Source organism: Diuraphis noxia, unplaced genomic scaffold (genome assembly GCF_037042655.1).
Source record: "Diuraphis noxia isolate RWA-SAM2 unplaced genomic scaffold, SU_Dnox_SAM2 contig0004, whole genome shotgun sequence".
Taxonomy (NCBI): Eukaryota; Metazoa; Arthropoda; class Insecta; order Hemiptera; family Aphididae; genus Diuraphis; species Diuraphis noxia.
In genome coordinates, this window is record NW_028301714.1 from 40,651,021 (window position 1) to 40,676,763 (window position 25,743).

Genomic DNA, 25,743 nt, shown 5'->3' on the forward strand with positions numbered 1-25,743 from the left:
ATGAATAATATGTTCATTAACTATTTACTATTGCCTATTAGATCAAAATTACCTAGTTTATATATATATATATATATATATATATATAGGCGCAAATAGCGTTTGAAGTTTGGGGGAGTGCTGTTGTCTTATGGCACGGACTAAGATGTAATAATAGTATGACTAGTTAATACCACAGTACCATGACGTCTTAAACCGTGATCGTTATTCACTACTTCTGTAGCATATTACTAATTACTATCTAATAAAATTAACAGTACTATTTACTATTTAAAAAACAGTTATTACTATTATTATATACCATTAGAATATCTTGATCTGTGAAGAAAGGCGATGTTGGCGCTCTCTAGTGACGATGTTCTAGTACTGCCATTCACCGGTCGTTATTGTTATTTGTTATTCGGTCTGCGTTTTGGACGATATGTCGATATTGTACGAATTTGGAGAAGTGTTTACTGTTTACTGTTTAGGGTTTAGAGTTAGAGTGAGTTGGACACAATAGACTTTAGACTCACAAGTCACAGTGCTACTGAGCCACCGAGGCTTGTCGAATCATATTATGGTCAATCGATCAATGTGAATTTATATTACGCTCTTGGAAGTTATTAATTAAAAATTTTAGCTTGTGCATTATTAAATGTCTATACTTCGATTTCCCAATTAATAATACGTACTTTCTCGACAACAAACATAATATTGTAATTGTAATAACAATCATTATTCATTATCATCTTATATTCTTATGAATTTTTAACGGTATTATCACGCTATTTGTAAAATATACGGAAATCACACATTTATTATATGATTAATAGTGACAGCTTAAAGTGTATTGATTCTGCAACATTTCCTAATTATATACCATAATTTATACCAAATTAGTCTTCGATAATTTAATTTCTACGCTTTTTCACCTATTATGATGGATGGTAAGTATGCTAATATAACAAACTACTAATTAAGTGTAAGCATTTGACAGGATGTCGAAAGATAACATTTATATTCATTATTCAACCATAAGGGATCATTACCTTTAACTAGAAAAAATTAACCTTAGGTCTATGATCAATATACTTGTAAACAACAATTAATATTTTCCCTCCATTTTTGTCAGGTTTTGCGGCTTATGCCTTTAGATGTGTAAATATGCATATTTATAGATGATTTTATATTTTGAATTTACATGTCGTTTTCAACTGAGTGAATCAATTCAGTCTTCAGATATAAATTATAAATAGTTCTATAATTTTTATTGTTAAATATGAATTCAAATTTCAATGGTGCTTACATTTATTTTAGCATGAATATTTTGCAATTATTAATATTTTGAAAAAAGCATGACTGTCACTTAATAAATGCTCAATAATCGTTTATGATAGTTATCAAATTAATGATGTTCAATGCAATTTTAAATTTCAAAACATTCAATTAATTTTATATAAAAAGTATGATGCTTATTTGAAAATCCAAGTTGTTATCGATACAGGACATTCTTTAAAATTTAAATTTTTTTAAAAAACTGCTATATTTGCAAACAAGGTGCTTAATTATGTGTAGGTACCTCTAATTATTCCAAAAATTCAAATTTGAATAAATTCATTGTTTGTTGGAAAATGAAGGATGAATATGCAAAGTGAATATATAATGATTACCTGCATTGTATAATATATCTTTAAAGTTGGACTACAGTGTAATTGGGTTCAATTTTAACAAAAAAAAAATTATTTCAATATTCAATTGTATTTTTAACACTTTTTCATAAAATAATAATAGTTCCTGTGTTCCATTTATGGCCTAATCTCTAAAAAAAAATTTTAGGCTGACTAGTTAACAATATTTATTTTATCTTATCTAATATGATTTTGTTGTTAGTTTTTTGTAATGAATTAGTAAATAGTTATTTAACAATACATCTTACAATACATTTCAGAAATTCGAACTTGGTGGGAGATACCGAGTATTGTACATTTTTGTAAAGTTTTTACCCTCATCACCAAAGATATCAGTCGAATAGACATAAATGTAAGTACAAAATATTATGTTAAAAATTATATTCAATTAATGTTAGAAAAAGAATTATTACAGAGTAGTTTGAAAATATTTTCCAAATTATAAATGTAAGCAGTGCTCGATTTGACAAAATTAAAGTAGGACTCTGTTAACTTTAAAAAAAAGAGCGTCCCCACCACTTGTTTAACGTTACAAAGCCCGCACCCCCTAATACACCTCTTTAAATCATATAGGAAATATTTATGAATTAAATAAAAAAAAAAAATTATGTAAATATTAAATTGTATAATATATTTTTAACTTATAAAATAAAATATAACAAACTCAAAAACAATTGAAACAAAACAAAAAAAAACTATTTATTTATATATGTTATCACTTAACACATACATTTTGATAAAAATTAAAAATTCAGAATGATGGCAATGATGGCATGATTTAGCGTCCCATGCGTTCCCCTTAAAAATAAAAGTAGAGGTACGCTGAAATTTCTGAATAATTAGTTGGGGTACTCCGTCCCCCTGCGTCCCCCCACAAGTTGAGCACTGAATGTAGGTATTAAATTACCTATATAATATATATTAATTAATTAAATGTTCTTATATAGACAAATTATTTGATTATATTGTTTGTTTTTTTTTTTTAAATTTAAAAACAATTACTCTTTATTTAGTTTTCAAATTTCTATATTTAATAGATGTATAGTAAATTCATATTTTTTATACAGAAGATACTTTTTTACTATTGCTGATTTGACTTTAGTGATGGTTGATAAAAAAAAATGTTTATTTATTATAAATTCACAGATGTGTGTTTAATAATGATCAAATAAACATAATAAATAAATTACTAAATATATTTGAAAGTTCTCATCCAAAATATTAAACTGTTGCTTGTCACAAACATTCAATTTTTATTAGGTGTTTATAAAAAAAAAATTTTACTATTTTTAACGATTAACTATTTACAGGAATTTGAAAATGCGATTGAAGAGAATTCATATTTGTTGACTGATATGGCTATCCGGTTTACCAAAATTTGTGGTTTTTATGATCCAAACACAAATGAATGGTGGAATTTTATGAAAAAAAAATTTCAGAGTAAATGCATTGTAAGTTTAAAATAATATGAATATGTTGTTTACTTAATGCACTTGCATATTCATTTTGAATAAAGTTAAGTTCTGTTTCCACTTTCTGAACATATTTTTTGTGTTTTTTTTTTTTTATTAAATATAACATATTTTTAAGTTTATTTTAATTTCTCATAATATGTTATTTTCCTTTTTTTTTTGTATTTAAAATACAATTATACTCCGTCCAACGAGAGAACGCACCTCGGCGGCGACCAAAACTCGCATTCCCGCAACTAGTTTATACGTCACCTCAGACTATGCCGACTGCTAGTAAGCATTACGGTGCTCACCACTGGTCACCGTGTAGTGGGAGCAATTCGCCTCAAAACTGCGGAGCTCCGTCATTTGGATGCGCGAACGAGGTGCGCTCTCTCGCTGGACGGAGTATAGTTCTGTTGAACAAATTAATTTTTCTATAAATACACATAATATGATGAAAGCATACTGTAGTTATACATTTATTATTACTAAATAACTACTTGTAAATTACAAGTTTTATTCACTTTTGGTATCAATTTGGTAAATTATACAATTTCAGTAATGTGTATTGTTTTAAATAAAAACAAAATTGTAATGCCTAAAGACCAAAGATAAATAATATAGTGTTTAAGGTTCTCCTTATTTATTATATGCATGTAAAAAGGTTAAAATAATAATAATTAGGTACTGATTATATTTTTCAGATTTACAACTTTAAATATCCACTAGATTCAGCAACATATTTTGATGATTTAACACGAAAACAAAAAGTTGAAGCTCTGTACATTTTTTGTAATTTTATTCTTGATGTTAAGCATATTCAAAATAAAATCTCCAATAATCCTAAAATGTGGCACATGTTAAATGTAAAACCATTAGGTTATGATTTAAATAAATCAGTATATTGGTATTTTGGTAGTAATAAATTATATAGAGAAGACTTTGAGAACTTGCTTGATCTATCTACTAACAGTGCCAACTTACCTGTAGATCTTGTAAGTAAAATAAGGTTTACAATATATTTAATTTATTATATCTCACTTTTAAATCATTTAAAAAAATATTGACAGAAAAAAATTGTATTCACTATAATATATTTTTAGATCAACTTAAACATCTAATTTAATATTTGTTTTATAGAATATCCACGAAAAAATTCCTTATAAATCTTATCCGTCGGGAGTGTTTGGCTCAGGAAAATGGAATACAATATGTAATAATATCGACAATTGGTATTCATTAGCTGATATTACTGAATACAGTAAAGATATAAATATTAGATATCTACATAAAGCAGTATCTAATATTATAATAAATCTTCCTATAGTAAAGAAGAAAAAATCTCATTATGTATACATAAAGCCTAATAAGCCTATAAGAAGTATTTATGCAAGAACTCTTCGATCCACAGCTGTTATGGACGCTGAAAACAAGTTAATTAAAAATACAAATATTATTCAGCAAAAACAATACTCACAAAATTGTATGGAAAACCAAACCAAACATAGAAATGATTCAACAGTTTCTCAAATAAATGAAACGTCTAATCTAAACATACATGGCCAAAACCTAAGTATTCCATACTCTACAAATGTATTTAACAATGATATTCAATTAGAAAAACTAAACAATAAAACAGCATTTAAATTACAGTTAAGAAGTGGAAATGAAAAAGTGCTAAGTAAATATGTAAAAAATAATACAAAATATGATAGCATGCTCCGTGTAAATACTAAAGACTATGATCAAGAGAATAATCATTTGAATAACTTAAAACGTAAATTACGATCCTCAACAAATGTAACTAAAACACCGCCATTCAAAAATTTAAATTATTACTCCTCTTAAATATAGTTCTAAGCTTATTAAATTAATATAGTGAGATAGAAAATGCTTAATTTTATGTGTTATATTTATTAATGAAATTAGTATTAATATTGATTTCATTGAAACTGAATACTTGTTTAAAAGTTTAAGCTCTCTAAGAAATAAGTTTTATTTTATTTTTACATCTAAGATATATTAAAATTAAGTTATATTTGTATATGATTTTTATTAGCCTAATAAATTAATAAAATTATTGGTAATAAAAAATTGACTGTACTCAGTACTCTTTTACTTGATTCTACTTAAGAGCAGTAGTTGATGGCCTACTTGTGCGCAGGGTTGTGGCTTTATTTCAAAGCACTGTTCTTGCTCGTTGACTTGTTGGGGAAAGTGGATAAAAACTCGTCACCGCCAACAATCATATGTCCAACAAAGTATATTATTTATATTTTAAAATGTGGAAAGATACCCTACATTATGTCCTTATTCTTGTAGTACATATACACAAGTAAATAGTAAACTGACACTTGTAAAGGACAAAGAAGGAAAATAATATTTAAATAAACCTTCTATCACTTATGTAAACAATATGAAATCGTAGCAAATTAAGTGGCAAAATGTTGATACTTAACAATATTATTTGTATAATATTTTCGAGCTGTCATAGTCTCTGATTAAAAGCTAATATCAAAATAACATATTTATATTAGATATTAGGCAAATTAGATAGATATTAATGGCAAAAGATTGTCTTAGAGTGAAAAAATTCAAGTTGTGGCATTACTTGCTTATATTAATCTTTAATTTCATTTCAATACAAGCTAATATTGTTACGCTTACTCTTCAAAAAACTTAGAAGTAAAAAGTCTCTAAATAGTTAATCATCTTTTCGTTAATAGTTTCAATCATCGTAATTATAAAATCCAGAGTTAATTTCTTCTCGGTGTTATTCTTCGTGGCTTGAAGCCCCAATGTTATGTTGTTGCTGAACGTAAACACATAGTCGACATTATCTGAGTCGGAAAAACAGTAGTCCTTGAACACTCGCTTGCCCAACTTGTACCTATTGAACAGAAACTCAACGGATTTCATCTTTGGCTGCAGGATCTGAATCCTGTCAATCTCCCGTACCATCGGAACTAATTCGACCCCAAAATTCCAGTCCAACAAATATTCGTGACCGTTTTCGATCGCGTTTCTTATAGACTTAGCATTGTAGTTCCAGTAGTAGGCGTAGACATAACGGAAATTTTCATCACCACCATTTCGATCCAATAACTCATCAATCGCACTGACATCGTAACCGTTAAAACACTTATCTGTCCCGAGTTCCTTAATCGTGTCATGTAACAAGTTCTTAAATTTGTCATCATCATAATATTTGATTCCCTGCAACATCTGGATCGACCGTTGGACTTCTCTCGCGTTTACCGCCAACACACACATGTTACTATAGAATAGTTTTACCAAGAGATTAAAGTATGCTAAATAACGACACGTAATCTTTTTTGTTACTAATTCAATAGCACTGTCCGTGGTCTTTTGAATCATTTTCGATAGATTCGGCACAACTTTGTCTATCGATGTCGGTACCGTTTCGCCGGAATCGGATGAATGGTCTACTATGGCCTCGTTACCGATTAGTCTCCAGACTTCAGGATCGTGGTACTTGTTGATCGTTTGATGGTACATGATCGACATATCTGAAAACTGGTGCTTAAGGTTATTTGCCGGAAAAAATTTCACAAACAACAACTCCAAATCTTTCTGTATTGTCACAGATAACCTGTCGATTTCTCCGACAAGCAAAGGAATTGAATCGTAATTTAGCTCGAAATCCCATTTTCCGTCTCTATTTTGCAGCAATGCTGTTGCGTCGACGTCGGCATTACATTCTGTCTTGTACATTCTTTTTACTTCGTCAAAAATTAATAATAATAATAAGTTGCGATCATACTTATCGGCAGTCCATACTTTGTTTATTTTGTACAAATTATAGAAATAGTCAAGTTCTTCAATAAAAGGTAAAATCAACTGAATAGTTGTCATAATATTTTTCATAATATTGCTACTTGTTACTGCGAATTTTTCCTTACTTTGTACAGGCGTTTCGTCTAGTTTTTTGTTTGTTCCGAAATTTTTCATCATTGATACTTTTATTTCTTGAAGTTTTTTTTCAATACTTGAATTTTTGTTATTCAAAAAACCAAACTTATTTTCAAATAATTTATCAAAAATGTCTTTTCCACTGTTTCCATTCTCCGCCGAACCATTTACTGTGTTATTAATGAATATTCCATACATAATTATTGGCAATAAATGCCTCATACCTCTACATGATATTGCCTTATTTTCTAAACTTAACAATTTTAACAAATTAGATCTAATCACGTTAATTTTGGTCTGTGTAAAATTTTTCGGTGAATAGATACTGTTTTTATTAATTAATTCTGTACAGTAATTTAAAAACTCGTTACTTTCTATTTTATTTTTTTCACACAATAAATTATAGTCATTCAAGTCATCAAAGGTATCCAACGTTTCCAAAATTGTTTCCAAATTCTGCAAATTGTCCGAAGTTTTCAAATTTACCAATGGTACACATCTTGTTGCGCTCATAAACGCAAAAACAATAAATGCCAATAAAGCATAGTGCATTATAAATATTTTAGTAAATAATAACTACACAAAATATAAAGTAGGTACCTATTCAATACTTTAATTAATTTTAACTGTCGGTACTCAGAAATAATTTAGTACGCATCGAACTTAAATCCTTTATAACTGTACTGTGTGATATTTTACCACATTAACATCGGACACGTAATATTATAACATTACAAACTTGGACTGCAATAAAAGAATACCATGTGTAATTTTTGAAACTGTTCAAGTTAATATCTGTTAGTTTATTCAAGTGTTCAGAACATGTTTATGCATATTGATACATTATTATACACTAGGTACCTTATATTCTTAAACAATATTAAGTAAGTTCGGTGGCATATTTGTTAGAAGGGGCATTTAAGGCATTCGCTCCGCCAACACCAGTATTTATTTTTTTAAATTCATTTATTTATTTAAAATATGTAATGTATTATACTAAATAAAATTATACTGTAGAAATAATAAAATTATGATTATAATATACATTTTTAACTTGGTAAAAAGTCTTTACTTAAGTTAAAGAAAAATATAGTTTGTATTTAATAATATATGTAAAAACAAGTTTCGCTCTAAAAACTACGATGGGCATGTTTAATGAATCCCCTAATAAAAATGTAAAAGGTACTTTTTAAAAGTATTCAAATATATATTATGTTATTATTGCAGATGTCAGATACTGATTTTCAAAATTATTGAAAATATTTGAAAATATTTGTTTGAATACCTACTTCATAAAATAAGTAGGTACGAGGTGGTGCCTATTTGAATATATAAATTATAAATAGTAAATACACAAATATCTTTTGAAAGTAGGTTTCAAATATTTTCAAGTACTAATTTTAGTTTAATTTAAAATATTTTTGTAGAATATCCACTGCGGAACAACTCTTTTAGGTCTTAAAAATAATAGAAAGAAAACCATAACTCCCCATCCTTATAATAGTGAGAGCATTATTCTGACTTCTGTAATATTTAATAACCTATGGTTAACTTCATCATTATAGAAGACAAATGGAAACGAATATGATTTATTACATTAAAAATGAAATCGAAAAACTTATGTATATGTACTTACTAACGTATAATATGTTGTCTAAGCATGCTCGCCCCATTTTTATGCTTAAATTATGCATATATTCAAATTTTGATTTTTGGAATATTTAAGTGTAGTTAAAGGCGATATTTTTGAGTACTTAGATTTTTCACAACTTTTAAGGAGTATCCTGTAGCGATACCAACTTTGGTTTTTCAAATGACAACCTATATGTTTTAAAGCAAAATGTGATTCAGATAATTTTTCTGAAAATTTTGACATATTGCAATCAAAATTCGAACAAAAACTTCCAGAGTTATTCTACTTGAAATACTAAGGAATAAGGATAATTGTCTAATACTTAAATGCCTACGTTGTAAATGGATACACGTACATACTTCGCATTTGTGCTATTGTACACTATTGTTCGGTATCTTATTATAAGTAGGTATACCTATGCTATACAAATATTAACGTTGCCTATAAGGTATAGGTAACATGGATAAAATAAAAAGGATATTATTTTATTCATATTTTCTTTTCTTTTGAAAATTGTCAGATGCAATATTTGGCCATTTAGTAATAAGTAGTGATTATTAACAAATATTTTATTTTTATATTGTATACCGAATTATAATTATCGTATCCATTTACAACGTAGGCATTTAAGTATTAGACTTTTATCCTTATTCCTTAGTATTTCAAGTAGAATAACTCTGGAAGTTTTCGTTCGAATTTTGATTGCAATATGTCAAAATTTTCAGAAAAATTATCTGAATCACATTTTGCTTTAAAACATATAGGTTGTCATTTGAAAAACCAAAGTTGGTATCGCTACAGGATACTCCTTAAAAGTTGTGAAAAATCTAAGTACTCAAAAATATCGCCTTTAATTACACTTAAATATTCCAAAAATCAAAATTTGAATATATGCATAATTTAAGCATAAAAATGGGGCGAGCACGCTTAAAAAATCACCCTGTATAACTATTAGGACTGGTATTAGGTTATACTACTCATAAGTCTAAATTTACTAATTATTCTGATGGACACGTACAGTGGTATATGTATTTATGGGAGGATATGAGGATATATAGGGATCCTCTCCAGAGCCCTTTTTTTTAATAACCATAATTAAATTCCCCTAAGCATTGTTGACTTTAAAATATTTTAAGATTTTAAAATAAAAAACTACGATACCTTAACAATATTTTAATATATGATAAGAAAACTATACAACTCGTAAACATTATAACTTTAAAAATCATTATTATACCATTTACCTCAATTAATTTTATTTATAGCAACAAATTAATATTATACTAGCTATATGATCTATATTCTAATATTCTATACAATTTAATTTTCAACGGGGGGTGGGGGGCATAGCCCTACTTACTACAAGATGATAGTATAAGCTTATATCCCAATCTAGAACCAATTCAAATTACGCCATTGGACACGTAGTAGGTAAACAAAATTTAACTCTACTGAGTCTACTGCGAGTGTCAACTGATCGTGAACCCCATGATGAGTGGCCAGAAATAAATTAAAAATTACACTGATGTAGTGATGTAGGAAAACAACCTTTTATTTACATTAAATATTAAATGTCGCCATCATAGAAGAGAAGCCTTGAAGTGGCTTATGATTTCTGGTTAATGGTATATTATAATATATTTTGTAACTGGTGAAACAGATAAAAGTTTAAATTGGTTTTTATTATAAGGGAGGGGGATCGTGAGGTAACTGATTTTTTTCATCTATTTTCGGGGTCACGACGTTAAATAGTTTTAGAAACGCTGATCTAGTATACCTATCATTAGACTTCTGTGTTTTAATACTTCGACATTTAGTCAAATCACCTTTGTAGGTATTAGCTAAGATGAATACATACAAATAATAAATATATAAATATTAAATATAGTAGGTACCTAGATAGTACCCAAATAATATTTTAATTGAACATTAGTCAATCATTAATCAACATAAAAAATAATATAAAGATGCGAATACTTAGTTGCTGCAGGTAAAGTATAGTACTCAAACACTAATGAAAAAATTAACAACTATTTTTTTTAATTGTCTTTTTTAATTATTGTACATGTAATACAGTATTCAATGAATACGCATATAATATATCATTGTAAAAGTTATGTATTAACCATTTTTGTAACCATAGGAGCTTCAAATACGCAACCCCAACTTCCAATATGTATATAATTGTGTATTGTTATAAATGAGGACAACTAGTGAGGGTCAAGGACTTGGTTAGTCAAAGATGCTGTTGATTCTCATTCACAATGTTATTTAATTATTCTCAATTTAATTCATATAAAACTTGTTTATATTACTTTCATGCATAATTAGATAATCTATAAACATTATGGAAATACGTTGGATTATGCTAGGAAGAAGAATACTTACTAACTAATAAGTATAAATATTCAGGAAATAGTATTATTAAAAATAATAAAAAATCCAAGGTCAGTCCTCGCCCACATAAGTGTAGTCGGAATAATTTTATGGTATTTACTTTTTGTTTAATTGAATGATTCATTTGGGATTTTTTGTTATTTCTCATATCGCACCATCCACGTAAATGACCATTAGGACATCAAGGACGTCGCATGTCGATTCAGTCTTCCTGGTTTATCAAAAGATAAATTAAATTAATGATTTACCGATAGGTTATGTGGGTAATTGTTAACTCAGACCGACAATGTCAAGTGATTAACTAGCGAATTGAAAATTCAGCGCCTATTTGTCAGCGGCCATTAGGGTATTCTTAATTTTATACGTATAAATATCGGCACGTCCAAATTGGTCTCGAAATATCCAAGTTGGTTCCCGGATTGTTACAAAGGGTAGATTCGAATTAGTTCCCGGGTCGTTAAAAATTGTAATTTTTTTCACAAATGTAATTTTCATTTTTTATCACAAAATATAAAATAAATATTAAATAATAATCAAAATGATATCTTATTCATCCATTTTTTTTTTAATTACAAAGCACAAAATAAATAATAATAAAAATAGTAACATTTTTTAATTCGTCCATTTCTTTTTTTTTATAAGTTACATCGTTACATGTATTATTGAGGAAAAATGTATAGCAACAATTTTTTATAAATTTTAATTCATTAATTTGATTATTTTTATATTTATTCATTTCTGTTTTTATAAATATTTCCTTATTTTTAGACTTAATTACTTAAGGTTCTGAAGTTTGCTGTACTTTGCAGTTTCATAATAATATTATGATATATACATATTATATTATTATGTATTTATAATGATGGGAAATATGGTATAATAATATTAAATTGTAGTTTTTCACCTTTTTGAAAGTCTTTATTGGGAACCAATTCGGATGCAGCCATATGGCACCGATTTTTCGGGCATTATAAGTTTAATATCTTCGATGCTTAATACCTTGAAAATATTTATCGAATCAAACTATAATGATTGATTTAACCCAGGTTTTAAACCAATTAGCGTTATTACAATAATCAAAATTAGCAATTCATCAATGCTTATCGAAAATATTTTGTTAAATTTTATTTAATCACTTAAATTTATGACAATTTTCAAACACTTGATCTTAATAGGTATGTAAAATGTTAATTTAAAAAAATAAACTAATACAAAAAAAGTAGTAATATCTACGAATCTAATTCGAGGGGGCTGTAACTCAGGGTATGACTGTGGGTATGACTCAAAAACTAATAACCGTATAGACTTACTAACTTGAAATTTTCACTGAGAGAAAAACCTTAAAAATGTCATGTAAGGTTCCTTATAAGTTTCATTAATGGACTTTCTAAACTATATAGGCATAATTATTTTTATATGCACTTAAAGTTCAAATTTTGACAATATTCATCGAAATTTCGAAAATTTTTAAATTAATTATAAGTAAGAAAATCATTTGAATTTTTTTTTTAATGCTTAAATTAGGAATTTTATAAGAAGATTCCCCACAAATTATCCTACTTAAAAAAAAAAAACTTACTGGTAAATTTATACTATTTATAGCAAAGAGATATTTTTGATTTTTATTAATTCTACATGAAAACTTATAAATCTTTTTAAGGTTTTTAGTATATTTTTTTTTTATATTAACATTTGATATATGGCACGTCAGGTATAATTATTACTATAATACATTTATGACGGAATATATGTCCAGATGAGTTGAATTGTGTTATGAATTATAATTAAATAACCTAACCATATTATATATACCTACCTACCTACCTAATGGTAAATTAGTTCCAATATTAAACATCATCAATTTATAACTTAAAGTATGTAAGACTTTTTCGTGTTGAATAGATATTCATTTTTTTTTTTGAAAAAATTTGCAACTAATAATTACCAGAATAAAAAACGATATTTTTGAATATCTTAAGTATCTTTTAGATTCTGAGCGGAGCGATGAATGTATTGATTTTACCATGATGTGTGTTTTTATTTTTTTTTTTTTTTTTTTTGTGTCTGTCATCACGTTTTGGGGCAGTAAAAGTGCTTCGATTTTTGACTTCATTACCTCGTTCGATCAGAAAGTGAATCTACTTGGTACTTTGGGCGGTCAAAAGTAAAAATTCTTAATACTTTTCTAAATAATCGAGAAAAACAAACTAAAAAATAAGGGAAAAACGGGAAATTTTACGCACACTCAGTTTTCGACAAAATCGATTTTGGTTTTTGATGTAACTTTAAAACAAATGACCATAAATACATGACATTTTCACCGAATATAAGTATTTTCTATTCACCATGCAATTTTAAAAAAGTTTCGACTTAAGTTGATTTATTCATAGGCATATGCAATTTATCATTATTAGTTTTTTTTAAAATTAATATCAATATAAATTTATGTGTTGGGTAAAAAGCTTGAAAATTTAATACACGGTTCCTACCATATTGTTACAATATAGCAGTTAAAAATTAAAGAAATTCATAGACACAATTTTTTTTTATAAGCATTCAAAGTTGGAATTTTGAAATTGTTTTTTTAAATCTAAGATTTGAAAATTTAATACAAGGTTCCTTACAAGTTTTCAATCTTTATCACAAAAAAAAATGTCCACCGGAATTCAAATTAAATTTTTATGAGCATTTGAAATTTAAATTTTTCAATATTTGATTTTCACTGGATTTCACGCGTTTAGCGATTTTCTTATTTTGGTGTAACTCTAGAAAACAAATGACCGCAGATACTTAAAATTTTCACTGAATGATTATATATGCATTTTCTATATTTTATAAAATTTTCAAAATATTTTGATTATTTTTTAGCTGTTTACGGACATTTTAATTTTTCAACTTTTTTAGTTTTTTTTTTCTATAAATATCGGTAAAAATGTATTAGTTGGGTAGAAAAGCTTGAAAATTTAATATAAGGCTTCTAACACATTGTAAAAATAACAGTTGAAAATTATTAAAAATACATAAGCACGATTTTTTTTTTTATAGGCATTTAAAATTCAAATTTTGACTAAATACGTAAAAATCACGAAAATTCGCAATTTATTTTATGCTAGAAATTCATAAAAGTTTTTCTTTTTAAATCTAAGATTTTAAAATTTTTAATAATCTATAATATATCCTAGACAGATAAACCGTTTTCGCTCAGAATCGTTTTTCGTATACAATGATATAATAGCATTGGATTCAAATTTAATTCCATCCATTCAGTAACCCACTTGTACACCTAGCTACTGTACAGCAGAGCGACATCCATTTTCCCGCTTTTTAACATTATAATTTTATAAAAATATTCTAGTTATTTAGAAAAATAATATTGTATATAATTCACCTTATACCTTATATTTTAAAATTTTAATAACTTACGACTTTTTTTAAAAAATAACTAATTTATGAGGTCATAGACTGCATTGAGCATTAGAAATTATAATGACAATCAATTACTATACATTTAAATTATTTAAGAAAACAAAAGATGACCCTGGGTACTATACGCATAAAATATTAATTCAAATATATTTTCATTTGAAATCGATTTAATCAAAAATTATAGTTTTTTTAAATTTTCAACTATATAAAAAGGGATAGTTGGATAGTTATTGGTGACCGCGTGGTGGGTTTTATTTTTATTAGTTATTTTATTTAATCAAAATCAACACTATTGGTAAATAATTTTAAACTCACTGCCTATTAGTAATTGAATACCTACATTAAAAATTATGATTAGAGGTAGGTAAAGGTGGATAGGTCTATTGTCTTAAACGGCTGTAATTCTTGATAATTTACAACAATATTAAATTTACAAAGTTCTATCCAAATTATTACTATAGATACAACAATATTATGGACAGGCGATGCTATTGACCTGAGAAACTAAGATTTTGGAATATAATAGATACCGGTAGGTATATATGTATGAATGTATGATATATTATAGACTACAGGTTTACAGATGAGGTACCTCGTACCTATAATACTGTAATAAGAAAAATAATGAGAAAATACAAATAATTAACACTGCATTAAAGAATATGTACGTAAGGACATATTATACATGTTTGAAAACTTATGATAACCAATGTAGTAGTGTATAATATAATTGTGTATAATTGTACATAATTGTATTTATTTTTTTTTTACTAGACATACAAAATTCATACCTACCTATTTATTCGTAATTATATATTATTATAGCCTACTTTTTAAAAGTATTAATAGGTATTATACCTATGTTATAAAATTTAACATTTAATTTAATACGATCATGACGTCAAATATTATATTTTTGATGTATTTTAAAATAATGACAACGACCGGTTTGCGAATCGTAAACAATATGCTGCCAATAGTATGTGTTGTAACAAAGTAACATACCTACTACCTCATCATTATCCTTGAGCATCGAAACAACTTCAATTGTAATTTGGTGGGAACACTATAAAATGGCGTGTTCATGTCTTGTTATGTTACAGTTTTCATTTTCATTCGGCGGCAGTATAACGTGCAAGTCTAGCTAGATCTAGGAGACTTCGACACGAGAGTAAAATACCTATAGGAATTAAAACATGTCTCTATCACAGAAAATGTTTGCCTGCAGTGGCTTTATGCTCGTCGTCGTGCTAGCGGTGTTCACACGAGCCATACCCGTCCCGGTACCCGAAGAAGCGCAACCAGGTAAAGTATATTATTTTGTATAAAATGTATGCGTTTCTAAATATTATCATAAAACACTAGATATTATTCTAATAACGTTTAATAGAAAAAATACCAGAAATATAGTGTAAATGTTTTACGCGAATAACCACAATATTCATATTTTTCATAACATTATATTACAAATTTACAAATTAAAATAAATCAATATAATTTTTTAATTTACTTAATTATTCAATTACGCCAGCTACTCGTATATACATTTTATACTATACAAACAATTAAAAATAAAATGTTGTTATACATAACAGCAAATACAAATTAGATATGCAATTCGCCAATTTTAAAGTTGTAGTTATAGACACCTATATATAATTGTTACAATCTACAGTAGGCTAGTAGGCACCTCTTATTCAAATGTTAACATCCATACTATATAAAAAAAAAGTGTTTATATTTATTGTAACTCATGACCCATGGGTTATGTCCAATACATCCGATTTTTTTTTTAATTTATAAAAAATCATAATTTCACATGAATAGGTTTAAATAAATGATTCACAGAATTTATTTTAAAATTAATACTTTAAAAATGTTTTTGTTGTCGACTGTCTAAAAATCAAAAATATATTATAATTAGTAAAATAATTTACATCAAAAAATAAACGGACAACTTCCTTTTTTTGATTGTTACATTGATTAAATATTTAAATAATAAAATACAGTAATAGGTATACAATACCTATTTGTATTACATATTCATTTTTTAATTTTTTTTTTTATTGGGGGTTGAGGCTTCGACAACAAGGGCCATTAGCCTGTGGAACTGTCTGGGAGGGAACTGTTGGTTTTAGTACTCTTAGATGTTTTTGGCAGAATTTCGAATGGGGCACCCGTATAAGTTTCTGCCATGCCCGGGGTAGGTTACATATCATTTGGGTGAAATTTACAAGGACACCTAATTTATCCAATACATCGTTTGGGTGAGCTATAAATATATATTTATAAACATTTGTATAGACTAATAGGTTTTCCTTCTCATTTTTAAGACTCTCAAATAACTCTAACTGGTATGGTTAAAAATCTATTATATTATCATATATATATATATATATATATATATATATATATATATATATATATATATATATATATATAATATTTATTATATTAACTAAATTTTAATTAATAAATGTCACACTTCAGTATCTGATAAGATTAGGCGTGGGCAAAAAATGAAAACCCACACGTCTTAGTACAGTCTAACAAATTATCATTCACTATCTATAGATGATATATTTGTAAATTGGCGTATAAATACCAATCAGCCGAAACGATATAATAATAATATTTAGCTGTAGTAAATATTATAAAAATTATTGTAGACATAGGTATGTTACTTCGCTATTATTCAATAATTTATAAATTCGCCTAAACGATCATGTCAATTTCTCGCCCAAATGATATATGCTTTACTCAGGTAAATTTTGGGATATTCGCCCAAATGAATATGACACCCTTTTTTAATGTATATAGCTTATTTAACCAAATAATCAATGTTGATAACTTTTAATGTATTTCAGCCGAGTACAGACAGTTCGTGTCTGCTCAGGTGATGGAGTCCGTGGACGAACCGGCGGCGTTGTCGGTACATCGAGATGTACAAGTCGACCCCGCGGTGGTCAGGCCCATCCGGTCAGCCAGTCCGTTCCTCGGCATCTTAAGTGGTTTTGAAAAGCCGTACAAGACCCAGCAACACCATCACCACTACCATCAGGAAGAGCACGAGTATGAGCCCGAATATCATCATGAGCCTGAGTACCATCACAGGCCTCAATACCACAAGCCACAACACCACAAGCCACAATACCACCACCAGCAGCGGCCACAACAACACGGCGGCGGCAGCGGTGCGGGAAGTTACGCTTCGGCGGGAAGCTTCTCAGGCGGTCACGGTGGCAGTAATGGTCATAGCCAGAGCGCGGCCAACAGCCAGTCCGCCAGTTTTGGATTTGGTCCGTTCCAGGCCAGTTATTCAGCTAGTTCGGCGCATTCGGGTAGCCATTCCGACGGAGGGTAAGTGTCAATAATCAAGGTACCCACCTACCATAATGTATAACAATTAAATTATTAAGAAACACTACTGAGATATAAGCAATAATAATATAACTTCTGGATTTTAAATCTAATTTTAATACCTATGATACTAGAAAATAGCAATTTTTTGTAGAACTTCTTATAATTATAATTTTAAAATAACTTAATGTTCATCGCGTTTATACTTACAAATTATAACCTTAAATAGTCAAATAGGTAACTTGAGAAATCATATGACTTTCAAATATAGTCTAATAACATTTTATTGGTACAGATACGACATAGATGTTTAAATAATTTATGATTTTAAAGACAATATAAATATTTTCATTAAATATTATCAAATACAGTGGTTTAAACGGAATAGTTTATTGAAACAATTCCGTTTTCATATAATATACAACATAACAAAAACTATTTTGCGCAGGAATGAACCAAGACTACAGTCATAACTAAGAAACGAAAATTTTACCACATAAAAAGGGGAAATTTGGCTGTGAAATATGATTTTTATTTTATTAATATCAAACTAAACTATAAAAAAAATAAAAATATTCAAGTTCAAATAATACAAAAATAATGAGTATTGAAATAATAGTGAATAAGATCTTTGTTCATATAATTCATAACGAAAAAATAAAAACAATATTTGACAAATATATTCTCAACTATAATATTGTATATCAATTTGAAATATATCATTACTATCATTTATCACTATACAGCCTAAGTGGTTCTATCCCGCACAAAACAGTTTTTGCTATGTTGTACATTTGTAAGATGGAGACAATAAATGCTGTTATAGTTTCCTATATAAAATAATTGTTACTTGTTAGTTTATATAAGTCATCATAACACAAAATACAGTTGTAACACATTTAATAATCATATACCTTTTTAGTTTTGACCGTAGAAAACAATTTTCGTATTTCACACAAAAAAAAACTAGATTTAAACTAGTTAATATTTCTAGAATTTTATTTTTATAATGCCTATCATCTATAATTAATGCAATTTTATTATATTTCAGATTTTCAGACTATTGATTGCCACTTACATTCAAGATCATTTGAATTCTTAGCATTTATTCAATAATTGTGATTTTTAATTTATTTGTTTTTTATTTTTATTTTTATTTTTATAGAACTTCTATATATATATTATATACATATTATTTTAATGTATATACCTATAGTGCCATTGAAAACTATGTTTGAATTGAATTTTAATATTAGCATTTTTAATACTTAATAATTGTACCTATAAACTATTAATTATTATGTATTTTTTAATGATTTTTAAAAAAGTTATTTTTTGGCACATAAACTTTAGCATATTTTCAATACAAAATAATGTGTATAAAACTAATAAAATTATTAGTTTTTGATGTAATATTTTCAATTTATTTTACAAAATTCATTCTGATATTATATATTCACCTTGATTTGTATGATAATATAGTAGGAAAATATATGGTAATATAAACAGTGATTTAAGTGACTTAAAATAAATAGAGGATTGAAATAAAATATTTAAATTTTAAAAATACTACACTTAAAATTTTAAAAATAAAAAGTCAATTTTGAATATAGGAAACCATCATCTATTTTCTGCGATGTATAGGTAGCAAGACGTATACCACGTAATATATTATATAATCTATCAGCGTCAGCTGCAGCTGTCCTTATAGCAAATATAAAAAAAATTCATTAACCTTTTTTTTAAATGCAACCTCTATGCAATTATATAGAAATATTCAAAAATATGCAAAAAAAAAATTAGCCATAAACTTTAAAGACCACGAAATGTGGACATCTTTGATCAAAATTATTCTAGCTCAATTGTAGAAGAATCCGGGCCTTACAGTAATTAACATTATGTGTTTGATTGTATATTTGTAAATACTAAATGCGCAGTATTTTTTATTACATATAGCACTAGGCAGGCACCAGCAGCATCCCTCGGCCCTCGGAACATTTTTTTACGCCTCTACGGCCTTCCAGATATACATATATCATGGTGTTTAAAATTTTAATTTTATATTAAAAAAAAAATTTTTTTTAAGTAATTGAAACCCTATATAGTATATATATAACCCTATATATGAAACCTATAAGGTACACAATGAATTTTCCATAAGATTTTCTGATTTTTTTTGTAAATTTGAAGACAATCATAACTTACTTTAGGTAAAACACTAATACTAGATAACATTCTTGCCTTTAAATTTTATAAAAGTTAAATTAAATCTAATTATTAAAATCACAATATAAAATGTATTATTGTGAACATCAAATTTGCCATGTTGAACGTATGTAAGACCGACTACCGAGGCGACAAATGCCCGCGTGGCGTCCTCTTAGGACGCTACACCCGCATATTATGTTGTCTCCGTCTTATGCCTTGTTTACACGTGACGAGTACTCGGCCGAGCACTGTCCCGTGTGAACTCAAGGAACCAGTACTCGGCCTAGTAATTGGACGAGTAAAATAAGCGGGCGAGTGAATAGAAACAGTTTCTATTCGCTGGGCCGAGTGACTACCCCACTACCAAGACCGAGCAACATAACGAGTGACACGGCCGAGTACTCGTCACGTGTAAACAAGGCTTTATAAGTGCGTAACATAGCAAATTTTATGCTAAGTAGATCACGTTTAGTTCCGTTAGTTTAAAATTAAGAAAAAATTGAACTCTTACAAAAATCAAAGGTAACATTATTATCGAGGGAAACTCGTAGGCTTTTTATTATATTTTTATTTCAAAGTGAGTTATGAGTATTTAAGTATTTTAAGATATACAAACAATTTACAATTTTTAAATACACATAACTCACTTTAAAATTAAGATATAATAAAAAGCCTAGGAGATGCCCTCGATAATAATGTTACCTTTAATTTTTGTAAAAGGTCAATTTACTCTAAATGTTAAACTAACGTAGCTAAACGTGATCTGCTTAGCATACAATTTGGCGGGTGTAGCGTCCTCTTAAAATTATTGAAAATAAATAATAAATAATTTTATAATAAAAATAAAATTATAACAAAAATCGTATTTAACTGCGCCATCTATGTGCTACATAAAACAACGGACTTCTTGCGTGGGCCGTAAATAATCTTCTAAATTAAATTATAAATTATAATATTATATAAATGGAAAGATCATGCGTCATGCCCAAAATATATAATATTATAGAAATAAATCTTTAATCATGGGCAATTCATGGCTATAATTATTATTAGCCCCTACATGTATCGACGAAAGAACGTGAACTAAAGGTTTTCAATTTTGTACGTAGGCTAGTTGACTCTTATTGTGGTAGTAGAAAAAAAATGATTGACATAATTGACGTAAGATATACGTACATTACCTGTATGTACATTATACATATACTTGCGTATATAAAATACCTAATAGAGCCATAAAGTTTTGATAATTACAGTTTCGATAAGAAAGTAGATAATTTAGGTCAGAATATCTAGTTCAACACTTTTATTTTTGTCCCTTATAACCGATGATTTGTCCCGGATAAACGAAGTTAAATTGCATTAAACTTTTACATCCGTTCGGGACTATGCCAATTTGTCCCCATTATGCGGTGTCCAAAATTAGCGGATTCTACTGTATATCTTAAATCGTGGTCTGTCCATACTTAGATCATATATGATCTAAGGTCTATACCGTATTATTATATTATTATCTATTATATATTATTACCGTCCATTCGACTAGACATTAGACCACCACCACGGAGGCACGAACTGTACTACAACTTACTGTAGTCTGTTCACTCTGTTGTAGTAGTCTGTGACCACCACCGTCGTTATCATTTTGTTGTTATCAAAAACAAAATTGTTATAATGTTATCATAAATATAATTTTATCATCCATTATAACACAGAACAATTATTATAATAAATAAATAAATAAATAATAATAAATAAATAAATTATAATTATTATAATAAACACATTGCATTATTTTATTTGTTCATGTTTATATATTAAAATGTAAAATATGCTTAATGCTAATATATATATATGAGTAAGGTGACCATCCTTTGTATAAGAAAAAGAAACATTTTAAGTATTCACATAATATTATTATACTCTATTAAGTATTAGTCTATGGTAATATAGACAGACACGATTTTCGAGCACCTTATCACTATTTTGTCATTTATGATTATGGATGATATTAGATTCTGATTTCCTCAAAAATATGAAAACGGAAAAATTAAGTTTGCCAGCCTGATTTACCGACGGATAATCGTCCGGTGTGCCGTGACGTTTTCCACGTCCGCAACTACAGCCGGCAACGTCATTAAGCCCATTGGCCACCGTGTGGACTCGTAATGATGAAGCGCCGTGGTTGTCACTGTTGTTAGACGTGTCCGTTACTTTCATCATATCGTCACTTAGTCATTTCGCTCTCGAGGTTTGAATTTTGTTCGCCTTGTACTGAACTCCGCTACCTAATTCAAAGATGGAGTTCAAATGGATGTTGCTGTGCTTGTCCCTGATTGCCGTGTCCGCAGGTATTCTAGTTGTACCTATATAGTAGTACCAACGATTGGTGTTCGGCTCGTTTTTCAAAATCCTGACCCAAATACTACTTGTGTTATAGGTGTCGCGAAGGCTGAAAACGATATTGACCCTGACGAAGAGATGATTGTAAGCGAGGACCAAGGACTAGTCGAGACAGAGGGCGATGAGTCTACCATCGAAGACTTAGAGCCGTCAGATGCTGACACATACTTGCTTTTCACCAAACCGGTGTTCGAAGAGAAAGCCAGCATTGGTAAATTGCAAACCTTTACACAACTCTTCAGTACTCTTCTCAATGCTAAATAGTTTCATATAGGTCTTTAAAGGGGTATCAAGTTCCTGGATCTATGGCATAAAGCTATTAGTCGTTATTAGAACATTCAATGGTAGTACTCATTATAATACAAATATTGACATATTGTGCATGGATTTATAAGACACTACAGTGTATTAATTAAATTTATATTTGCGTTTAAATCTTATACCAATTAAATCTTGATTTGAGAAACTGAAATATTATAGTTATTGTTTTGTAAATAGTATTAGAAGCACTATTGAATAAAATTTGATTTTGGTAGGTAGTACCTATATAGATATATAAAATTATAAAATCATAACAAATCTACTGCAAATAAGATTGATAACACAACAATAAATCTTATATCTTATTTTTATTTATTTTTACCTATTTTGTATTATTTATAAAGTGTTTAATTTTTTTATTAGAATTGCCAGCTGGTCGTTTGTCAGAATTTCTTGTGGGATTTACCAATAAAGGATCTAATGATTTAGTTTTGGAAACATTAGATGCTTCACTTCGTTACCCTATGGATTTCAATTTCCATATTCAAAATTTCACTACCGTATTATTAGAAAAAACCATTCCACCAGGATCACAGGCTACTCTTGGCTATGCATTTATCCCAGCCGACGCTTTTGCTGGACGTCCATTTGGACTCAGCATTAATCTTGCTTATAGAGACTATGTAAGTTTTTATTTTATAATTTATTTTATGAGTTATAATTAGTTATAATTTATGTATTTAGGAAGGAAAACAAATGATTAGTAAACTATACAACGATACTGTAAACATTATTGAAGTTGAAGAAGGTTTGGATGGTGAAACTCTGTTTTTGTATGTCTTAATGGCTGCTGCATGTGTTCTTCTTTTGGTCGGTGGACAACAGTTTCTGTATTCAGTGGGAAAGAAACGTGTTGGAGGTGGTCTGCCAAGTCGCACTAGAGCAAATTTGGAAACTGGAACAAAAACAAGCAAACAAATTGATATGGACTGGGTTCCTAAGAATGTTCTCAATCACTTAAGTAAGTTTTGTGTTTTTAGATAAAATTATCTATATAAAAAAAGTCTAATTAAGTTATTAGGATTACTAAAAAAATTCCTTACTTTTTTTGGATAGTAAATAATTCTCAAAAGCCCATTAAAATTAATCATTTATAAATACTCAATGGATAAGTTTTAGATTTTTGTTTTCATTAGTAGTTCATAGTAATATGTGAACTCACATAGTGTAAACTACATTAACTAAAAAGACATTTGATGTGACTGTCATTATTTCAATATAATATTTTACAATTTAAACTGATCTCCATTTAGAATGTTGTTTTTTTATTCTAATTAATTATTTTTTAATTGTATAAACTACTATACTCTACAATTTACCCAGCTCAAATAGTCTATATTTGTTAAACTTCTCATATCAAATAAATAAATTTAATATATAAATGTATGTTTTTAATAATCATTGCTTTAACTAGTCTTTTTTAAAATTCATTTTAGATAAACAAAAGGCCCAAAGTCCAAAGCAAAAACGTGTGAAGAAAACTGATTAATCGAGCAAAGAAAGACTTAAACTTATTCATTTTTCACCAGTGAATGTAATCAATTGTCAAATTCCTTCTTTAGAAGAAAATTAAATTCTAAAAATGGCTGTTGTAATTCCATCTAATTACATTGTGAGAAATAAGAGTGCATTTCTAGCGTATTCTATTTTTGTTATATAAATAGACACTAATTTAATTGGTCTTCTATTGTAATTATTAAATGTATAATTTTTTTTATAATGATAATAATACAAAATTATTCTTGTATGCTTAATGTTAAATTATGTGTTTGTATAGATCATAATATTTTGAAACAACATTTTTATCATACAGATATATTAATAATTTTGTGTTTGTAGTTTATTAATTTTGTGAATATTATAATTCAATTTTATAAATTATTCATACTTGTATTATATACTTATGCTTAAAATAAATGTGTTTGGAAAATGTTCAATTAAACTTGCCTTTATGTTTTTAAAAGTATTATTTTAATTACCACCATAGTTCATTAAACTAGTGGTTCATTAGCATAACTCATCCACAGTCTCGTTTTTTTAACAATTTATTTGTAACTAGATTTTATTTTTGCTTTATTATTGTTGGTAAAATACTTGTCAATAACTTACAAAACCTAAATATAAAATTATCAAAACTAAACAGTTTACGAAAGAGATTTACTTTAGATTCTGAGTAGAGTATTGAATGTATTAATTTTACAATGTTGCATGTTTTTTAATATTTTTTATGGTCATCAATCTTTAGATCAGTAAAATTTCTTAGACTTTCAACTTCAGTATGTTAATTAATGTTTATTTTTAGTAACGATTTAAATATATCGTAGAATTCTTCATAATATGCAAAAATGTATCATATCACATCACATATATATTTGATAACCACGGACTAGTTATTTATCTTGATCCTTGATGATTACATTGAGGAAATAAAAAGTATGTTGAAACATAGGAGCACAAATTATATTTTGTTAAATGTTTTTACTCATAAGTACCTTGGTGTGAATGGGATACTGTGCCATCATGCAATTGCACAGAGAGCTGATCTCATGTTATTATGCTCCAGAGTAGTCAAAAAAATTATTATATTATTATATAATTATTTTTGACTATTTTGTTTTCGACATTTATTTTAATCAACTTAATTAATAGACAGTAGTGGACCAACATAATCCACTCTACTCAATAAACTTTAAAAACTTATAAATTATAATATATGTGATTGGGCACGTCCCGTTTATCAATCAATAAATATATAAATATTATATTCTGTGATATAACCAAGATAATTTTAATACTAAATGCCCTCTTTCTCATTTTTTTTCATTTTTTATACTTTATTGAATTTTGTGATCACAATTGTTTAAACATTAATAATCACGTTCCCTTTTTTCAATTATTCTAAAATACAACATATATAATACACTGTAGTCTTCAGTGTGTG

General features: G+C 27.8%; 4 protein-coding genes across 5 annotated transcripts; 3 read left to right on the plus strand and 1 right to left on the minus strand.

The window, feature by feature from the left end:
• The first annotated feature begins 373 nt into the window (after nucleotides 1-373).
• LOC107163500 (uncharacterized) lies at nucleotides 374-5,227 on the plus strand. Of its 2 annotated transcripts, XM_015510964.2 has the most exons (5): nucleotides 375-929; nucleotides 1,931-2,022; nucleotides 2,981-3,121; nucleotides 3,829-4,119; nucleotides 4,265-5,227. In XM_015510964.2, the coding sequence occupies exons 1-5, from the start codon at nucleotides 920-922 to the stop codon at nucleotides 4,970-4,972; spliced, it is 1,242 nt and encodes a 413-aa protein (XP_015366450.2). In that variant the 5' UTR covers nucleotides 375-919; the 3' UTR covers nucleotides 4,973-5,227. The 2 variants fall into 2 exon arrangements, with proteins under 2 accessions (XP_089083357.1, XP_015366450.2); XM_089227231.1 differs by lacking the exon at nucleotides 1,931-2,022 and having other exon boundaries at nucleotides 374-929.
• A 496-nt stretch (nucleotides 5,228-5,723) lies between these two features.
• On the minus strand, nucleotides 5,724-7,788 carry LOC149056049 (uncharacterized). Its single transcript, XM_089227230.1, has one exon. The coding sequence runs from the start codon at nucleotides 7,607-7,609 to the stop codon at nucleotides 5,804-5,806; it is 1,806 nt and encodes a 601-aa protein (XP_089083356.1). The 5' UTR covers nucleotides 7,610-7,788; the 3' UTR covers nucleotides 5,724-5,803.
• A 7,815-nt stretch (nucleotides 7,789-15,603) lies between these two features.
• Nucleotides 15,604-19,286, plus strand: LOC107163495 (uncharacterized). The gene is made up of 3 exons (XM_015510952.2): nucleotides 15,604-15,818; nucleotides 17,381-17,873; nucleotides 18,925-19,286. Exons 1-3 carry the CDS (start codon nucleotides 15,710-15,712, stop codon nucleotides 18,938-18,940), a joined length of 618 nt encoding a protein of 205 aa, XP_015366438.1. The 5' UTR covers nucleotides 15,604-15,709; the 3' UTR covers nucleotides 18,941-19,286.
• Nucleotides 19,287-22,202: 2,916 nt separating this feature from the next.
• l(1)G0320 (signal sequence receptor subunit 1 l(1)G0320) lies at nucleotides 22,203-24,744 on the plus strand. Its single transcript, XM_015510951.2, has 5 exons — nucleotides 22,203-22,429; nucleotides 22,519-22,692; nucleotides 23,166-23,425; nucleotides 23,487-23,763; nucleotides 24,239-24,744. Exons 1-5 carry the CDS (start codon nucleotides 22,378-22,380, stop codon nucleotides 24,289-24,291), a joined length of 816 nt encoding a protein of 271 aa, XP_015366437.1. The 5' UTR covers nucleotides 22,203-22,377; the 3' UTR covers nucleotides 24,292-24,744.
• Nucleotides 24,745-25,743: the final 999 nt, after the last annotated feature.